The 20,722-nt window shown below is 42.3% G+C and overlaps 1 protein-coding gene across 4 annotated transcripts in view; it reads right to left on the reverse strand.

The window, feature by feature from the left end:
- Positions 1-5,707: 5,707 nt before the first annotated feature.
- The window catches only part of LOC139583802 (anion exchange protein 2-like), a 112,711-nt gene continuing 97,696 nt past the window's right edge, over positions 5,708-20,722 (reverse strand). For all 4 annotated transcript variants that reach the window (XM_071415286.1, XM_071415287.1, XM_071415289.1 and 1 more), the window contains 15 exons: positions 19,800-19,935; positions 19,247-19,448; positions 18,162-18,270; positions 17,662-17,846; positions 17,085-17,298; positions 16,691-16,897; positions 16,243-16,391; positions 15,569-15,763; positions 14,842-15,078; positions 14,387-14,476; positions 14,028-14,194; positions 13,530-13,783; positions 13,075-13,244; positions 11,494-11,667; positions 5,708-10,037 (listed from right to left, as the gene is read on the reverse strand). In XM_071415286.1, coding sequence (XP_071271387.1) covers positions 9,957-10,037; positions 11,494-11,667; positions 13,075-13,244; positions 13,530-13,783; positions 14,028-14,194; positions 14,387-14,476; positions 14,842-15,078; positions 15,569-15,763; positions 16,243-16,391; positions 16,691-16,897; positions 17,085-17,298; positions 17,662-17,846; positions 18,162-18,270; positions 19,247-19,448; positions 19,800-19,935 — 2,570 coding nt within the window. In that variant the 3' untranslated portion in view covers positions 5,708-9,956. The remainder of the gene's footprint in view (positions 10,038-11,493; positions 11,668-13,074; positions 13,245-13,529; positions 13,784-14,027; positions 14,195-14,386; positions 14,477-14,841; positions 15,079-15,568; positions 15,764-16,242; positions 16,392-16,690; positions 16,898-17,084; positions 17,299-17,661; positions 17,847-18,161; positions 18,271-19,246; positions 19,449-19,799; positions 19,936-20,722) is intronic.

The raw sequence follows: 20,722 nt of genomic DNA on the forward strand, positions 1-20,722 counted from the left end.
GGCCCGCCCCCAGGTGGTAAGGGTAGACAACAACACATTCGCCACGCTGATCCTCAATACAGGGGCCCCGCAGGGTTGTGTGCTAAGTCCCCTACTATACTCCCTGTTCACTCATGACTGCACAGCCAGGCACGACTCCAACACCATCAATAAGTTCGCCGATGACACAACAGTGGTAGGCCTGATCACCGACAACGACGAGACAGCCTTTAAGGGAGGAGGTCAGAGACCTGGCCGTGTGGTGCCAGGACAACAACCTCTCCCTCAACGTGATCAAGCAAAAGAAGATGATTGTGGACTACAGGAAAAAGAGGACCGAGCACACCCCATTCTCATCGACGGGGCTGCAGTGGAGCAGGTTGAGAGCTTCAAGTTCCTTGGTGTCCAAACGAACATGGTCCAAGCACACCAAGACAGTCATGAAGAGGGCATTAAAAAAAACTATTCCTCGTCAGGAGACTGAAGAGATTTGGCATGGGTCCTCAGATCCTTTAAAGGTTCTACAGCTGCACCATTGAGAGCATCCTGACTGGTTTCATCACTGCCTGGTATGGCAACTGCAAGGCACTAAAGAGGGTAGTGCGAACGGCCCAGTACATCACTGCGACCAAGCTTCCTGCCATCCAGGACCTCTATACCAGGCGGTGTCAGAGGAAGGCCCTAAAAATTGTCAAAGACTCTAGCCACCCTAGTCATAGACTTTTCTCTCTGCTACTGCACGGCAAGCGGTACCAGAGCGCCAAGTCTAGGTCCAAGAGGCTTCTAAACAGCTTCTATCCCCAAGCCATAAGACTCCTGAACACCTAATCAAATGGCTACTCAGACTATTTGCATTGCCCCCTTCTTTTACACCGCTGCTACTCTCTGTTATCATCTATGCATAGTCACTTTAATAACTCTACCTTCATGTACATATTACCTCAACTAACCGGTGCCCCCGCATATTGACTCTGTAACGGTAGCCCCCTGTATATAGTCTCACTATTGTTATTTTACTGCTGCTCTTTAATTATTATTATTTTTTTTTTCATAAGAATAAAAAATAAAAGTAACTACATTGTTGGTTAGGGGATCGTAAGTATGCATATCACTGTATTGTATTCGGCGCATGTGACTAATAACATTTGATTTGATTTGATTCAAAGATCATACCCTCAAGACATGCTAACCATTACCAATAACAGGTGAGGTTAGCATATCTTGGGGTATGATCTTTGACCCTCTGTAACTACCCACATGGTGGTCCTCTGTAGCACAGTTGTAGAGCATGGCGCATGCAACTTTATAATGGAGATAGCCTCAAAGGTGCTGCCAGTGCTGTGACACACACCATAATGGCACAGATACAAAGTTGAGACCTCTATATCTCTATGGTGTCAATTGTTTCGGTTTGGACAATATAGACTTGTTTTTTTACCTTAATACATTCCCATAGCTAGCATATGGATAGGTAGCTTTCATTTGGACATATGTACAGCCCAGCAAACATATATTTGAATCCCAAAACTATACTTTACTTATTTATTTCAATATTATATGTTTGGTAGTGACACTTCTTAAAAATACATGAAGATATACCAACTTCCTCACTCCAAAATGTTTGCAGACAGACTACTCACCATGTGGTCATGCTAGAGAGGATTGTGATCCCGTCATCTATAGTGATATTTGTATGGGTGTTGCTTAAAGCACATTCATTCTACAGTATTTTAATGTGTGTTTTGGCAGTGACATATAAAGGTAGGACAGCATTTTTGGGGGGGAAAGATGTTTAAAAATAAACAAGACTACTAATTAGATAATAATAATAATATAACAACTTAAGATGTTCTATAGAAATAGCGTTAAAAACATTTAAATCTTGAATTGCTTTATTTTCAAACATGAAGTTCAGGAGTCAGTGTTTGGCACAGCCATCTCTCAATACAAATAGGTGTATAAACAATTACATTGTACTATATTAATTTAGCATTATGTTTGTAATTGCCTTGGACTGGATTAGAACATATCATGATGTAAATAAAATTTAAAAAATGTAGGGGTGGGACTGCAATTTGCGCCACTTCTGTAGAATTACCCATGTAAGCAGGAACCTAAACCAAGGGAACGGGACTGATCTTGCAGCTGGGCTGAGAGTCAAAACAAGCCAATTTATTTCCCACATCTTACTTTCCATACTTTTGTTGCATGTGAACGCCCCACGGATTTAGCCCTGCATCCCTGGAGACTGCCATCTTCCTGTGGCTGCTCATCACCCGAATTCCAAGTCGTAGTGACCTGCACAAACTCAAAGGGAAATGTTTTTTTAATATTTTTTTTTTTACATTTCTTTTGCAGTATGGGCAGAGCATATCTTTGTAATGTACTTGTTAGGAACCGGATTGGGGTAACAATAATATCTGTCCCTGGCATTGGGTCAAAGAGGGCCCCAAGGGCATGGTCTCTGGCCATGTGGACTTCATTACACAACTGTTATGTACTTACCACCACTAGAATTGCTTTTCTCAAATGAATAGCATACAATGAATAGTGATACATGAATAGTGATACATGAATAGCATACAATGATATGTTCTAAATCTTCTATATTTGCTATTATCTAGAAACCAACGTCTCACAACACGAGTCAAAAGGTTGATTCTCAGTAGTCAGCTAGCCTAGTATTTAAGTTGTTTGTTTAAATTGGCAAAGGGAAGCATGAAATCAATATGGTAAAGGCTCACCGCTTAGTTAACAGATTTCGGTCATTATTGTGTCGTTTAAAACAAATAATTTCAGTGTAGCTGAGATACTAAATATTACACTATATACAGATATGTACATGTACATTTAGTAAATTATTATTCAATATGTGTAAATGTTATCAGAATTTACTTAAACGGCAATTCCACCACTTTTCAACCTCATCTCCAGCACCATACCAGTGTGTGAAAATGGCACGTTTCTATGTTCTGTGGTTAAAAAGATAAGGATAGGATAGGATTAGGATTAAAAGTAACAGTGATTTTCAAAACACACATTTCATGCCAGGGAATTCTCCTGCTCCCCGCGTCACAGCCAATCTCAGTGTTTTGAAATTCTGTGTTATTAGATCTTTTACTTTGATGACATCAAATTGCTATTTTTAACTACTACAAAATGTATAATTGCGCCGTTTTCACACATGTCGACACTGGTATGGTGCTGGAGAAAAAGAAATTGTGATCTTGGCACAAACTAGAAATAACACCAGTGTGTTGTAAATGCAGTTAATTTTCAATTCTGTCTTATTAACCATCTATTCTATGGTATTTCAGTCTTGGTGACGGAGAGTAGAGGCTCCGCCGGTGTAACTCATCTTGTGACAGTACTCTGTAGTCTTGTCGTCGTCATAGCATGAAATAAAGGTAGTGGTCTTATGCCGTGTCATCATTTCAAACACATTTAAACACTTGTCATTTAGAAATGAATAATTTACAGCTTGGGGGTGTTTCTCAATCTCTCCAGCAAATGTTTTGTAGTAAACTCCAAAGTCCATCAGTGGCTGTTAGAATATACACAACATAAAGATGAACATTTCCCCTGGTACACTTGGTGGCTTTCAGGTAGAAATTGTGGTAGATGTATTGCACATTAAACCCAGACTGAAATAAATTTTGCCCAATAAATTTTGTTTGTGTTGCATTGTTCAGTTCACTGTTAGTAACACCCTATGGACAATAGACACACTTCTTCCACCGGTGTAAACATTAACGAGACTCAAAACACATATTGCTCAGACCATAGGAATCACAAGTTCAAGCTTAAACAGGCTATCAACCAACTGTCATGATTGCTTTTCTTGGCCTTCCTATAGAGAAATGGGAGACGCTGTAACATCGAGAGGAATTTCCCCTAACATGTCTACCTATGCGCTATTTGGTGGAGAGAACACCAACGACTTGAATTAATATTTTCTGAATAAAACTTTATTGAACATAAATGTACCACATTCAACTGGGATATTGCAGAGGTAGAGGAATAGGAAACAACTACGTAGCATACATGACGTGAACACTTGGAACTCAAGCCTAAGCGTGTTTAAAGTAATTAGTAATAGTATGAAGGTGAATACAGAATAATGAACACAGAATACAGACGAAATGAGGCTCTCTTTCCAGACTAAATCCAGATGTATTGTGCAATAGCATTATTTCGTCATGGCACAGAACTAACATGGCCCCTTTCACTTTAAGATTTTGAAGCCAGGAGAGTAGGGGTTCCACTGTGGTAACTCATTTTGTTACAGTGTTCTACTCTTGTTGTCATCATATCCTGAAATTCACAAGGGGAAATAAACAGGTTAATATTCTGCTTTAAATAACGTTCACAATATATATTTGTCTTCAAAATAAACTTTTACTCAATAATGTGATGGAACAAATCCCTGCAATTACTGTCCGTTTCTGAATTAGATAAGAGTTCACCTCGTGATATTGTCCTTAATCTTTATAGGAACTAGTATACAGACAATTCTATAATTGTCTTCATGACAAATCTAAAAATTTCTTCATAAGCATACTTAGTTATAGAATTTGACTGGTGAGTAATTGAAACAGTTTAGTGTTGGGGGAAGGGACAACTAGCGATCCAACAAACCTCTGTAAGTGCTGGTTTGTGGACACAGTGGACATACGGTTTGGGATCCTTCTCAATCTCTCCAGCAAAGGTTTTGTAGCAGACTGAACAGTCTATCAATGGCTGTAGAAATACACACAATATGACAGCATTATATGTACATTACAATTCCATGCTGTAGATGTGTATAACTTATGGGATTGTATGAAAGCCCTAAGGTTATTGATGATACAGCTCAACTGTGCTCAGACAGTTACAGGTACTCACTCGGTCATTCCTGAACTTGCATTGCATGGAGTCAACCGTTCCCTTTGGGCACTTGGTGGCTTTCAGGTAGAAATTGTGATAAATGTAGCCCACATCAAATCCAGACTAGAGGAAGAAAATGTATATCATTGAGTAGACTAAACAACCATAAATATTTACCAGAATGGTCTACACAAAACGCAGTCTTGCCACAGTCCTCAGAAAAACAAGCTCCCAGCAATGGAAACCTCAATGGTTTTCGGCACAAGGTTTTTACCTCTATGTCGGACTTCAGGAGACTCTTGAAGAAGAGAAAATGGTGTTTGACTCCAGCGTGAGAGTTGAGTTGTTGCAGGGCCAGATCCACTCCTTTCCTGTAGTTATCAGGGAGTTTATTGTAAGCCTCAGTAGAAGACAGCAGGACTCCAGCACTAACCAACAACAGCAGTAGCAGAGCAGCCATCTTCCTCCCAGTGTGTATGGAGCAGCCTGACTGAAGGCTGTTGTTCTGTATGAAGACACCCACTCCACTTCAGGGAGGAACACTGACACTGACAAACAAAAGGGAAAGAGCCTCGAATGTGTTTTTGGAGAGGGATTGAGCAATCAAGGATAATGTGCAGGTCTGGTCATGCGCTGTTTTTGACCTAGTTACAAGAAGTAAGTTATTCAACATGAGAATCTGGAAGTTGCAATTTCTATATTTCAACATAACAAATAGTTTTGTATTAGTCACAGCATACATGAAATCAAAATGTATATGCATCGTAAAAAGTATTTTCTGTATTATCCTGTAACTTTTAACTGTACTCATCTTGTTATGAATAATACATGTTGGTTGAATTGTTAAAGAACACTACAGCAGTGATGTTTAATAGAAATGGACTTTATTGGTCATCAATATTTTAACTATTTACACTACCGGTCAAAAGTTTTAGAACACCCACTCATTCAAGGGTTTTTCTTAATTGTTTTACTAAACTATGAAATAACACATATGGAATTATGTAGTAACCAAAAAAGTGTTAAATCATAATATATTTCTGCAGCAATACACCATCCCATCTGTTTTGGGCTTAGTGGGACTATCATTCGTTTTTCTCAACACACTTCCAGGCTGTGTAAGGGCTATTTGACCAAGAAGAAGAGTGATGGAGTGCTGCATCAGATGACCTGGCCTCCACTATCCCCCGACCTCAACCAAATTGAGATAGTTTGGGATGAGTCGGAGCAGAGTGTGTAAAGCTGTCATCAAGGCAAAGGGTGGCTATTTGAAGAATCTTTTGATTTGTTTAACACTTTTGGTTAGTATATGATTCCACGTGTTACTTAATCGTTTTGATGTCTTCACTAATATTCTACAATGTAGAAAATAGTGAAAATAAAGAAAAACCCTTGAATGAGTAGGTGTTCTAAAACCTTTGACCGGTACACTGAACATAAGCAATGACCACCCAGACTGCTTTGTGTTTCTTTTAAAATGGAACTGCATTATAGCAATGTTTCCGTGGGCACTGACAATCATGTACAGAACATATTCCCTCCATCCATACCGTTTTCCATAAAAATAAACACATTTTGCACACCACCATTTTGTCCATGGTCATGAATTACAGCAACATCTTTTAAAACATCTGCACAACACCCTTCAAACACTCAAGACAACACATAATGCCACATTGCAATACATGTGAGGGATCAGGACCGGCATTCATGAAGAGTGAGTAGGAGTGCTAGGATCAGATCCCCTCTGTTCATATCTTATTCAGTAGGATCTAAAATGGAAATCTGATCCCATCATCACTCCTACTCTGAAACGTGTTGCGAATGCAGGCCTTGATCCATGGGCATTCTAAAAGTGAAAACGAATTGAACTTGAGTGACATACTGAAAAAAAATATATGACGGCTATGACAGATTCAGGTGATAAATGTCACAATCACATATCGTATACATTCACGTGCAGTTGTAGATCAATTCAGGCACAAATATAGGACTTCGAATGCGTTTACACCGACAGCCGGATACTGATATTTTTTCCACTTATTGGTCTTTTGACCAATCAGATCAGCTCTTTTGCCAATAATTGAACAAAAGATCAGAGTTGGGCTGCCTGTAGCCATAGACCATGGGAATATGGAGCCGAGTATAGCTTAGTTGAGGTGCATAGAAAGAGACATTTTTGAACTTTTACAGTTGAAAGGCAATATCCCAAGTATAAGTACAGTAAGGTACACACACTAAAGGATAAAAATATTTGGTTTCAAGGAGTAGGGTATTCAAGGAGTTGGTCTGAAGGGGATTAGTGATGTCTTCGGCCTCCCCCTCGCTTGAGAAACAATAAAGGGGCAACAAAGAACAAAAGACAGACATGAGGTCCAGTCTTCACAATCAATGACTGCATTTCAGGTAAAAAAAGTATATTCATAGGTCTAACTCCAGACATCCGTATATATTAAAAACAACATCTTTAAAAAGGCTTCAAGCCATTCCCCTGGCATCAATCTTAGTAAACCCAGAACTTAAGTCTTGCGTAATTGGTCAGATGTTCAATTAAGATCTGGGTCCATAAGTGTTAAGAGAAGAGATAGAACGAGGATCAGAACCGAAAACAAAAAACTCTACCCTTTCTCTTTGCAAGTTACAGGCAAGTATAAGAGCCAAATGTCCCCGCTCCATCCGAAAGATGCAAAAATCAGGATTTGTCCAAATAACCAGCGACAAAAAACCCAAGCACTGGAACTAATGCTGCTGATCTCACACATCCAGCTGTATCATGACAGATCTACAGTACGATTTATGTTTACGTAGTCTGTCCACAAGAGATTACCCTGGCATGGGCAAAACTAAGGAGATTGCCTACACAGACTGAACAGAAATTTAGTCAATAGTATCATTTAGGAATTTAAGATAACGCATTTGCTTCTAAAAACTTTGGATAATAATCAGTAATACTACTTGAAAAAAAAAAAAAGACCTTTAAGAGGTATGACAAAAACGGAATGTTGTGAGAGAATGGCGTTGACCTGCTGAACCACTTTGCCCACCTCGGGAACATCATAAAGCTGGTGGCAAGAAACAGGTGAGTTAACACCCACATTTGATAGTTCTGACCACACTTGAAACGTTTTAAATGGCCGAGATTTGGCAAGAAATAAAACCACTCACACACAGGAAAATACAAATAGATTAGTGCTCCCCCCCCAAAACACTGACTAGCTTTATGCTGGTAGGTAGACCACTTTAACATGCACACAGTGAGAATGCAAAAGGTGTCCCCCCAGGACATATACTGTCTCTTCTATTGATGTCCTCATTGTGAACCCCACAGATGCATGTCGAAAACCTTCAGAAAGGGATTCAGCAGGATATACTTTAGATGACCAAATATGAGAAACTAAACAGCTCCTTATTAGAACAATACTACAAGAAGTTTACTGTACTTGGCGAAAGTAGCACTATGTTTAGTGTATATACACGGTACTTCAGAAATGTCTTGAGATTGTGTAGCACTTGAGAGATGTCATCCCATTTCGGTTTTTAATGGAGAAAATGCTAACGAAAAAGAAACGGTTGGGGAGAGTTATTTCACGTTCAGTACTTCACGTGACTGTTATTGAAAGTTGTATTGTCAATCTTGTTTTGTATTTAACGCCACTTTAAATGTGTACATGGCACTGCAACAAAATTTCCCCATGGGGACAATAAAGTAAGTAAGTAAGTAAGTACAGTACTTAAATCATTCGGTACTACAATGTGTACTTTGGTTACATTTCGTCTCCCTCTGCTGGTAAACTTTAGCCACCACAATGGCAGCATAAACACTAGAGGGGGATGATGACTGGATGAAAGCAAATAAACTACACAATAACATAGATACGCACATTTCATCACGACTTCACAAGACTGCTGTGATTGCTGAGCAGTGTTGTAATGACTATTGGTAAAACCCCCGGACTACCACTACCTTAATATCAGTCTGAGGTTGGAGCAGTTTGTGTCCCCTTTGCAATCGTTTGGAAACATAAAATCACACTCCTTCCTTTTTAGCTAATGGAATTGTTGGGAGAGAAAAATCTAAGGCATCTTTAAGAAAATTACAAAAATACACAGCATAGTGTTTGATAGACACTAAGTAAAATATAAAACATTCAATAATATCCCCAGAAACATTTTGTTGTTGTTGAAATGTCCAGATTTGGTGCCTTAAAAAGTGCAGAGGGCTTAGAGGTGCTCTTGAAGGAACAGCTGTTAAAAACAAAAGTAACATAATTAGGTTTCTCTGTACAGCCATCATGTCCTTCATAAGGCGCTTAGTGAGCTAAAAGAGCTAAACATAAAAAGTAAAATCACAATATGTTAAATATATTGATTCAAGGAATGTATCCTATATATAATCCTCCACGCATTCAATGTGAATCAGCACAACCTTTCAGGGTTGAAAAATGAATAATTGTGTACTAAACTACCTACCATATACGGTCACTGGAATAAACCTTGAAAATACACATCTATAAAAACACAACTGAATTTGACCCCCCCCCCCAAAAGGCAAATATGTTGAAATATTTTAAAACATGGATGAACAAAATAAATATACTGAACCGATTGGACCTTTCAGTCTATATTCATAACTAATGCCACAAAGTGCTCTCTGAAGGGTTATGACCCCTAACCCCTGACCCCTTCAGAGGACAGGAAGTTCCCCCTTATGTGTCCCCATTTCCAGCTGTGTGTCATCATGAGAACGCCTGTATGTTGTCATGAGAACGTTGAATCTACTCATGACACCCAATTGAACTCTGTCCCAGTGAATGAGATTGACAGGGGTTATGAGTGGTCTTAAACCCCTCCATGACAGAGCTGGGTCTCAGAAGACCAAAGCCTGCATGCGACATCTTTACCCTTTGGTCAGGTGTGGTTAAAGCAATGGAAACCAGTAACAACAGTGCTCAATGATGGTCAGAGGGTCTGTCAATTATATATATATATATATAGGGTCTTTGCTGGTGGATCCTTTGGGCAGGCATTTCATTGGCTGGTCGATTGATTGGCAGAATGGTGTGGACACTGAGGGAAGAATACAGTGGTTGGTAGGTATATGATGGTGTGGGTCACACAGGCATGTGCATCTCTGAGTATTCATCATGGACCTCTCTCTCGTCAAAGATGGGCTCTGTGTCATCAGCATCCAGCTTTGAGAGAGGAGAGCAGACTGTTAGAGCAAGGCAGTAGCTGTACCGTTAACCCTACCTCTGAAGAGTATCTTAAATAACACTCACGGCGCCACCCTCTCCAACCAGAAATGGCACTTATCCTACTGGCACAGACTTTGCTGATAAATACTTTGTTGAGGGAAAATGTACTTGACAGGATTGTGATATGTTGTCATCTCACCTAGCTATCTTAAGATGAATGCACTAATAGTAAAGTGCTCTGTATAAGAACGTCCGTTAAATTACTCAAATGTAACTATGATTGATTGTTTTAAATAGGTAGATAGATATGTCTTTCTTCAATCAAATTTCATGTGTACTGCACTTTTTACAGGGTACTCTTTCACAAAGTACATTACGTGAACCCGGTGCTAAAAACCACTGAAGAAGAACAAGCAGAGCAGAGAGTCATGAAGGATAAGTTATTTTTTTTTTTACAACTAAATCAATATTTTTGATGCAAATGGCATATTATAGACACCTTTTTTGAGAAACATACACCAAACAACAAATCACTTCCTCATCCTTACTATGCAGTGTATGGGAGCTCTGAAAAAAACATGAGCAAAGGCTCCAAAAGCACCCAAATACGTTCTTTTAGAAACGGAAAACTTCCCGGTATAGTGATGCAGGCCTTTAGGTGTTGTACACATGAAATTGTGTCATTCCCGAACTTTAGTCAAAACTCTCTACTCCATTTTGTTTGCGACTCGAACGATACCTGTAGAATGGACGGAGAGGTAACTGCTAAAATAAAGGAAACACTTGAGTAAATGGGGGATACAAAATATATTAAAAGCATGTGCTTCCACACAGGAAGTTCCAGACACTTGTAGAATCTATGCCAAAGTGCATTGAAGTTGTTCTGGCAGCTCGTGGTGCCCCAACACCCTACTAAGACACTATGTTGGTGTTCCCTTGATTTTGGCAGTTACCTGTAGCAGCAGGCTACGCGGAGAATCGAACAGCTGGATAAGGGAAACTTCTTGAGTCGCACAAAAGGGAATATAACGCTGCGGATAAAGTTAGGAATGACAATTTCATGTGCACATCTAAAGACCCGCATCACTATACTGAGAGCTTTGCCGTTTCTAAAAGGTCGGATTTGGGTGTTTTTGGAGCATTTGTTCGTTTTTTTTCAGGAACCCCAGAGCTGTTTGGTGAATCTGGACCCTTCTAATAACATGCCATTTACATCAAAATAGAGATTTCGATGTAAAAAACAACTTCTCCTTTAAGAATAAACTCCATAAGTATTACAACTAATGTGCCATAAGGACCTCTCCTGAAACATCCTCGGAGTAGAGTTAGGGGATACATCTCAAATGCCACCGTATTCCCTGCACTACTTTTGACCAGGGCTCACAGGGTGAATCCTAGTGAAAGGCCCTAAAGCTAGTGTATGGGCCTAGTGCGCACCTGCGGGCCAACTTACACACTGCATTTCGCGGGCGGTGAAGATGCGCGACAACAGGAACATCTTGACGGGGACGGTGAGGATGAGGACGAAAGGGAAAGCCAGAGAGGCCACGGTTGACATGACGGCCCACAGCGTCGCCAGACACACCAGCTGGATCAGCGTGTACAGGTGCATCCGCAGCGTTTTCACCTGGGGGACACAGTTACTATCAGTTAATAAAGCGGATTACCGTAATACACACGAAAGGGGACAATGAAAATCATGAGTATGTAATACGGTATAGCACATATACTGAGTGTACAAAACAGCTGGAAGACCTTCCTAATATTGAGTTGCAGCCCCTTTTGCCCTCAGAACAGCCTCAATTCGATGGGGCATGGACTCTACAAGGTATCGAAAGCATTCCTAAGGGATGCTGGCCCATGTTGACTCCGATGCTTCCCAGTCGAGTAAAATTGTCTGGATGTCCTTTGGATCGTGGACCATTCTTGATACACACGGGAAACTGTTGAGCGTGAAAAACCCAGTAGCGCTGCAGTTCTTGATACACTCAAACCGGTGCGCCTGGCACCTACTATCATACCCCGTTCAAAGGCACTTAAATATTTTGTCTTGCCCATTCACCCTCAAACCATGTCTCAATTGTCTCAAGGCTTAAAAATCCTTCTTTAACCCGTCTCCTCCCCTCAGCTTTCACCTGGTCAGTCTATGTCATAGAAAGAGCAGGTGTTCCTAATGTTTGTATACTCAGTGTATGCATACAAACTCTGGTATCCACTTGAGGGAAATAGCCTCTATGGGTTTATATAGTGCAGGGATGGGCAACCGGCGGTGGCCCCCCTTTTATAGGCCCATGGATCAATTTCCGAATTATTATTATTTTTTTAATCTTACGTCAGTCAGTCATTTAGCCCATATCAGCTATTTTTTATTGGTAAGTTAGTCTAGCCAGCTTTCTATACTTGTAGTAATCATGGTTTATTTACCAAATCGGCACTTGCTCAGGGGGGCCCCATTGATTTTGTAATTTACTCTCACTCAGATATCATATTAACATGTCTTAAATCAGGGCAAAATGTGTAGAATTGCAGGAAATAAGCTGAAAAGTCAAATATTTCTCTCCACCCTATGGCAAAATGTTTAGAATTGCATGAAATGAACTCTTAAATGTAATTTTTTCTCCCTCTGCTGTTAAGAGGGGGTAGCTAAAAATGTATGCTCGCAAGGTGGGGTGGGCCCCCCAAAAACATTTTGACTAGGGCTGGCTCTGACTGCATGTGTGGGTATGGATGTGGGTATGCAGACCCACGAGCACTGTGTCATGATAAATTCAGATTTCTTTTTGGCCCCCACCCCCATCAAAGTTGCCCATCCCTGATATAGTGGATTATACAGGAAATGCTCTATTTAAAAGCCTTGTCCCATATCTGTTTGTGCTGTTTTGACAACTCCTACTGTAATGTTTGACCATAGGAGTTTTCATTAGAGCACAAATTGATCTGGGACCAAGCTATCTATTCGACGGATTAGGGCCAAAAAGGTTTAGGGAACCAGAGCCACTGCCCTGTTTCCTCTCTGTGACTGAGCTGTGGTCACCTTGCGGACGTAGGTGTGGTCGGGGTGGTACTTGGGGGGCATCAGCAGTAGCATCAGGCGCTCGGTGAACTGGATTCCATTGAGTGACATCACGCCCATGTAGAGGAAGATGCCAAACAGCACAGCGATGGGGATCTGACGCAGCAGGTCTCCGATTACTATGGAAAGGCCTGGAAGGCGAGGGAGGAAGAGTTAAGAGATATTACTGCAAACATGACTGCGTCTCAATACTCTACTAGTTTCCTCTTCTAGTAGTCTGACGTAAAATAACTACACAGGTGAAAGCAAAGCCACCGTAAGCAAAGTCAGATATTTCACTTATATGTTTTGTTTTTATCCTGTGTCTTCAGATCACTGCAGAAGAAGGGAAGGAGTCAAGGGGAGGAAGCTACTTTTGAGAAGCACCAAACATCTTCCAGTCTAGTCTATTCGACATCTATCCAACAGACACTCACCTACTAAGATGGCCACCAGCAACCCTGTAACCCGCTGCTCCTTGACCTCCTGGATGCGGGGCTTGTCGCCGGGGGCGACCGCCTTACTCATTACGGTGAGGGCGTTGGCGTGCGTTACGGAGCGCACAGTGGCGGCGGCCATCCAGGGCAGGCCGAACAGGGCAGAGGTGCCGCCCAGCACTACGATCACCAGCAGGTCCAGGTGGAAGCCAGAACCCTTCACCAGCATCCGCTCCTTTTTACTCACTATCAGACTGAGTTAGGAAGACGGGTAGTAAGAGAGGAATGGAAGAAAGAAAGGCAGATGAGAAGTTGAGAATGAGTAAATCAACTTGCCAGGATAAAAACATACTATCATATGCAGTATATAATGTAATGTCTTCCATGATTTCCCACAGTTTGTATACTATCCATTCACACGATGCATTTTGCTACTAAGGGGGAGCTCATGATGGAACACAGGGGTGCTGGGTACTGTAGTGTGATAGTGTGTCTCACGTGGTGATCTGTGTCTCCATGAAGATGAGGATGAAGACCAGCAGGGCGGGCAGCACACTGCCAAACATCATCCAGATGGGGAACGGGGTGTACATGCCTAGGGGGTTGATCACCCAGCCACGCTTCTCAGGACTGGTCACAGAGAACCCACTGGGCACACTCAGTTTCTACACAAGGTCAGGGATAAGGCAAGTGATGTGTTATAGAGGGTGATGACATAACATGCACTATTATGTCTTCAAAGTAACTAGTTCTTTATAATTTCTCAGTAAGACAGTAGTTAAGCTTATTTATCTAGACAATACAATGAACAAACTAATAAAGGGCTTTGGAATTATTTTCATTGTAATACTACTCACCTGTGTGTAAGTGTCACGTATACTGTAGTCCACTAGGACCATAATGAGGATGGCTATGGGGACCCCGAAATCTCCAATAATCCTACGGAGCTGAACACAAAATAGTTAGGTGTAGGCAATGCATAATGATGGGACACTGGGGAGTGAAGTTCTGTGATTCTACAATAAACTATGTTCTAAATAATTAAAGGGATACTTCGGGATTTTGGCAATGAGGCTAGTTAGCATTGGTTCTCGAAAACTACCTCTAAATTCCTTCATACTGGACAGAGACATACAAATGTTATCCACGAGTTCATCTGACTCTGGTGAAGTAGATAAAGGGCCTCATTGCCAAAATCCTGAAGTATCCCTTTAAGTTTGTATTGAATTGAAATACACCCTGATAACCCTATTGTGCTTAGAGTGAGAATGAAATGCGCCCCTTCACCTCATAAAGTGTATCAGTGTCTTACCTTGCCAGGGAAGAAGGCACTGTTTTTGAACTTGCGCAGGTAGAATGCAATGAAGAAGGTTCCAGACATGAGTACCAGGGAGAGCAGTGCTGTGTTGGGTTCCCCTAGGACCTTCACCGACACCACTGAAATAGTGCCGTTGCCAAGCAATAGCTCCAGGGTGCTATTCTCCATCGTGGCGTTCTCCGCCGAGCTGTTGTCAAGGTAACAGCGCTGCAGTGGGTGCTCCATGAAAATCTGCCCGGCAACACAGGGGAAAAAAAGGGATCACATTAAAGCACCGCTTCACGCACACCCCTTGCTGAGATCACTTCAACACGGCTTCAGAGGGATTAAAACTGACATACATGTAATGTCCCGGCAAACAAATGAATCCAGACACAATAATCCCTTGAAAGTCTTGTGTTCGACAAAGGTCTAAAAATAGTAACATTCCTGAAATCATAAGCCCAGATAAAAGTTGGGCTGTCTGTCCCTTTCACTTTGTTCTCGGATCAAGGCCACTCAACCACAAAATGTTTTCTTAAGAGTGTACCCGTTAGGAAAACATACTCGTTTTGACCCCATGTTTTGAGAACAGTCCAATCTAAAATCAGTTCCATTTATTATCAGTAGTCAGATTGGATCCCCTCTCTACAACGTAAAGTGCTTTTAGCAATTACAAGGGCACTAAATTGTTTCTATCAATTTCAACACTATAGTTAACTGAGCGTCAAGTGTACAGTACCTTGCCTATCTTGGAGAAGGTCTCAAAGATGAAGATGAGCGAGATGAGGAAGGAGAAGATCTCCTGGGTGAAGCGTGAGACAAAGCGGACCAGGAAGCTACCTTCCAAGGCCACTGTCGTCACCACGATGACGATGAGCCAGAAGCCGATCCACACCCGGCCCGTCAGGTACTCTATCCCGTTCCCCTTACAGAACTATGGACACACACAGACAGAGAGAGAGACAGGTAAGGAAGCAATTAAGACAGAACTGAGTATGGAGTCGACACTGATGGAAGAGTGACATGTGGCCACACATACAGGTCAACATCAACAGCAGGAAAGGTATTTTTGCCCATGTCGTGGCAGTGTGGAAATGATCTCAAATGAGTGCAGGAAATGCAGAAATTGATGGAAATGCAGGAAATTATTTTAGGTTGAAGTTGAATTGAACAGTACAAAACAATCAGAATGGAGAAAGACCCATTGAAATAATTTAGAATATGTGTTGCCACCATAGGGTCACGCACTACTCATAAATCAAATTTAGAACTTTTCTTAATCAAAAACATAAAATACTGTCATACTGTCAAAAATTGGAAAAACACCATATGATATTTTGGCCATATCGCCCAACCCTACTCTTACGTGGTAGTCAATAATGTAATCTCACATCTCAGTTTGAGGTAATTTACCGAGTAGAAGGCCTCTTCAAAGACGAGCAGTGGTCCGGAGAAGCCCACCACCAGGAGCGGCTGGGCCCCCAGGAGGCAGAAGAGAACACCCTGCACCGCTGTGGCCACGATCAGCTCAGACACACCGATCAGACCCTCAGTCTTCTCACCTACCACAAGGCACACAGTCAAGAACCCGCACAGGCAACATTCAGAGAATGACCTAAGAATGTTTTTTAATAAGCTACGAATTCCGTTCTCAGTACATATTCAATATAGCTCCAATTCCTACTTTAAACACATGCTAAGTGTCTGGTTGTGTGTTGATAGGGGTAGATGGGTAATTGGTTATTTTTGCCTCCTGTTCATTGTTCCCCATTCTCTACGTCACTTTATTAACTTACACAGAGACATTTCTGTAAATGTACCAGAATTTACTAGCTGGCTGCATTTAACCCCTGGGACTCACCCAGGAGGCCTCCGAAGGTTATGGCGGGGGAGAGGGCAGCGAAGTAGATGAAGATGACGGCCGCAGCGCACTGGGCGTTCAGCGCGTCCTTGAAGTCACTCACGTACTTCGGGTAGCGGCGCTTCACGTCTCGGATTAAGCCTCCGAAGGGGCGTCCAGTACGCTGCAGGGGGTCGTCTTCCAGCTTCCCGGGCGAGAGGAGGGCCTCTGGAATACATAGACATAGACCGATTTCAAATACTGACCTAGAAAAGTGACGTTTCTTTGGAATCTTTTTTGCATAAAAAAAAGGAAACGTTTAAAATATTATCATCCGGCTCCATGTAACGGTCTGAGAAGCTAGGAAAGTTGCTAGGACATAATTTCTCTGAACAAAATTGCGGGATTCCCCCACCTTTTTCTTTCTGGCTCTTGGGCTCCTTGGCCAGCAGGGCTCCTTGCTCCTCCCGCTTGCGAAGTATCTCCTTCTGGAAGCGTGCCACGGAGCGTAGCAGCTCCTCGCCGCCCATCTCGGAGGGGGGCAGCACGATGCTGCAGTCCAGGAAGCCGTTGATGGCGTTGAGCAGGTCCTGGCGGTTGTCCGCCAGATAGGCCAACTCATGGAAGTGCTGCGGGGGAGAACAGGAAAAACACTCGAGTTACACTCATTGTCCTACAGTATGACAGCCTTCATAGCCACTGATCAAGAACAAAACACGTTTACTCCGTGTGTGGATTTTCCTTTTTGCATTCAGAGTTGTTATGGTTAAGACCATATTAACAATAACATATCGAGACGGTTTCCCGGACACAGATTATTAAGCCTAGTCCTGGACTAAAAAGCATTTACAATGCAGATTCTTATTGAAAGTGCTTTTCACTCCAGGACTGGGCTTAATCTGTGGCCAGGAAACTCGGCCCACAGATGTTCCACTAAACCTCCATCAATTGACTCTTGCTCTACACTCGCCTCCATAGTGCAGCGCACTGACCTTGTCAGACATGAGTGTGGAGATGGAGCGTCCGATTTGGTGATAGTCCATGTTGGTGCTGGGGGGTCCCAGCAGGACGAAGATGAACCTGACTGGCACTGGGACCTCCAGGACAGAGTCTAGCTCCTCCGCCTCCTGCAGCCGCACAAAGGCCATGGTGGGCTGCTCCAGGAAGTCCACACTGCCTGGAGGAGAGGAAGGGGGGACATTAGAGTGTTACAGGGCATGCTGTTACACTGTACAGAGTGGGAATGCTTGATATTAGACGACTGTTTCAATTGTTATTTGATCCTGGCCGTGACCCCACTCTCCGAGTGTGTATCAGGGAGAGTTGGGATATGCAAAAAAAAAACAAAAAAAATAATAATGTGTGAAATAGGACAAATATAAGTACCCAAAAAAGAAGAGGTGGTCGTGATGGTAGTAGTGGTAGTAGGTTATTTGAAAAAGGTAACAGGAGATGCTTTCTGGTACTAGATTAGTTAAAAAAGACCACTCACCCACAAGGACAACAGTGGCCTCAGCATTCTCTGGAATCTTCTCCAGCAGCTTGAGCTCATGCTTGGACTTCGACCTGTGTATGCCGATATTTGGAGTAGACTCCTTCTGCTGCAATACCAATCAGGACAGACGTAACTCAATTGGACAGACTGCCCCCTTCACAAAAACTTATCCACTGAAGATACTTTTTACATGATAGTTCAATATCCCTGTGTACAAAAGTTGCACATACACACACTTACCTACACTCTTTAGCAGTAGAATAATCTGCATTCCTCACTACTTATACACAGCACTGTTGAATACTTGTTTCTGATTGGCTAGAAGGGCATTCTAGAATGGACATTAAAACCAAATAACGGGAGAGTTGGAAAATCTATCGGGACACCTTGCAAACATGATGAAATATGTACCCAAAGATGCAGACCACACTCGTTACATAGTTACAGAAAGCTAAACCAACAACAACACAAACAGAAATTGGATACATTGTAAACGCAGGTCCAATGAGGAAAAACTTAGCTAGCTAGTATTGATTTGTTTTTGCAGACATATTATGGATGTATCCAAATGAATGTCAATAGAAAACAGCTTAAACAAATGCTGTTATTCTGGCTGCCGAGGTTGTGACTCTGTTAGCCGTAGCTAGTTGGGTAGCTAGCAAGCAAGGGACAAGAACGTTGCCAGCGTGTATGGCAAATGAACATATAGAACGAACAACTGGGTTGTGTCCATAAATATCAACCAAACGACTGGGTCGCTTCTCCAGCAACCAAAAGAGTACATTAAAAATGAAAATATCAACTTATTTTTTTAAATATTTTTTTTACTGGTAAATGTGCGCTTTAGTATTGTTTTTTTTGGGCAACTGTGGTATACGCTGGATAAATCAAATCAAATCAAATGTATTTATATAGCCCTTCATACATCAGCTGATATCTCAAAGTGCTGTACAGAAACCCAGCCTAAAACCCCAAACAGCACAATGCAGGTGTAGATACATGCCTCAGTTCTGTACATTACCTTGGAAAAATAAATGTCAGCATTTACTCCTGACATATAATCAACACTATACTGTAGCTACCTGCAGGTCGTTCTTCTCCATGTCGATGCGTGTCTCCTGCTCCCCTGTGCTGGCCGAGCCCATGAGGGGGTCTGTGACAGAGGGCTCTGGATGGTGGATGTGGTTGGAGCTGTGTTGCTGGGGCAGCAGATTGCCCAGGCTGGCTGCCGAGATGTTCCTGGGGAAGGGGTTGTGGCTGTGCTCCTTCTCATCGCTTGGGTGACTGCAGGGCGAGGGAGGTAAAGGCACACAGAGGTTGAGCAGGAGATACATATGTCGCAACTTACCCTCTCGCACGCTATCAAGCAAGCAGGCGGCGGGACCAGGCAGAGACATAGCAAGTTTAACATTGTGTGAATTGCTGAACTAATAACGCTATTTCATCTATGAGATCAAAATGTTAGACGAACTCCAGCTAGTTTTTTAAAATACTTTTCCTGTTGAAAAACAATATCCAGAGTTTAAAGTGTCCGCACACTTAATTTACACAAGTATTTCGTACTTCCATACTTAGGTTACTAGATACTCAAGATGTATTTTCCACTGAGCTGTCCTGGTTGGTGTTTAGGTGTACCTGTGTTTGAGCAGCAGGGCTCGGAGCACGTTTGTGCGGTCCTCAGCCTTGATCTGGTCTGAGATGATCATCTGCTCTACCACCTGGTGGGCGATGCCAGGCAAGGTCTTCTGGTCCAGGTCCAACAACACCGCCCCTGGTGGCAGAAGGCACACATGACACGGAGGTCACAGCAGTGTGGGCACACACACACACACACACACACACACACACACACACACACACACACACACACACACACACACACACACACACACACACACACACACACACACACACACACACACACACACACACACACACACACGTGTTCAAAACATTAAGAACAGCTTCCTATTAAGTTGCACCCCCCCCCCCATTTTGCCCTCAGAACATCCTAAATTCATCGGGATATGGACTCTACAAGGTCTTGAAATATTCCACAAGTATGCTGGCCCATGTTGACGCCAATGCTTCCCACAGTTGTGTCAAGTCGGATGGTTGTCCTTTGGGTGGTGGACCATTCTTGATACACACACAGGAAACTGTTGCGCATGAAAAACCCAGCAGCGTTGCAGTTCTTGACACAAACCAGTGCACCTAGCACCTACTACCATACGCTGTTCAAAGGCACTTAAATACTTTGTCTCGCCCTAAAAAATATACTGAGTTTACAAAACATTACAGATTGGCCAGGTAAATCCAGGTAAAAGCTATGATCCCTTATTGATGTCACTTGTTAAATCCACTTCAATCAGTGTAGATGAAGGGGAGGAGACAGGTTAAAGAAGGATTTCTAAGCCTTGAGACAATTGAGATATGGATTGTGCATGTGTGCCATTCGGAGCTGAATGGGAAAGACAAAATATTTGAGTGCCTTTGAACAGGGTATGGTAGTAGGTGCCAAGCGCACCGGTTTGAGTGTGTCAAGAACTGCAACGCTG

Source organism: Salvelinus alpinus, chromosome 8 (genome assembly GCF_045679555.1).
Source record: "Salvelinus alpinus chromosome 8, SLU_Salpinus.1, whole genome shotgun sequence".
NCBI classification, from domain to species: Eukaryota; Metazoa; Chordata; class Actinopteri; order Salmoniformes; family Salmonidae; genus Salvelinus; species Salvelinus alpinus.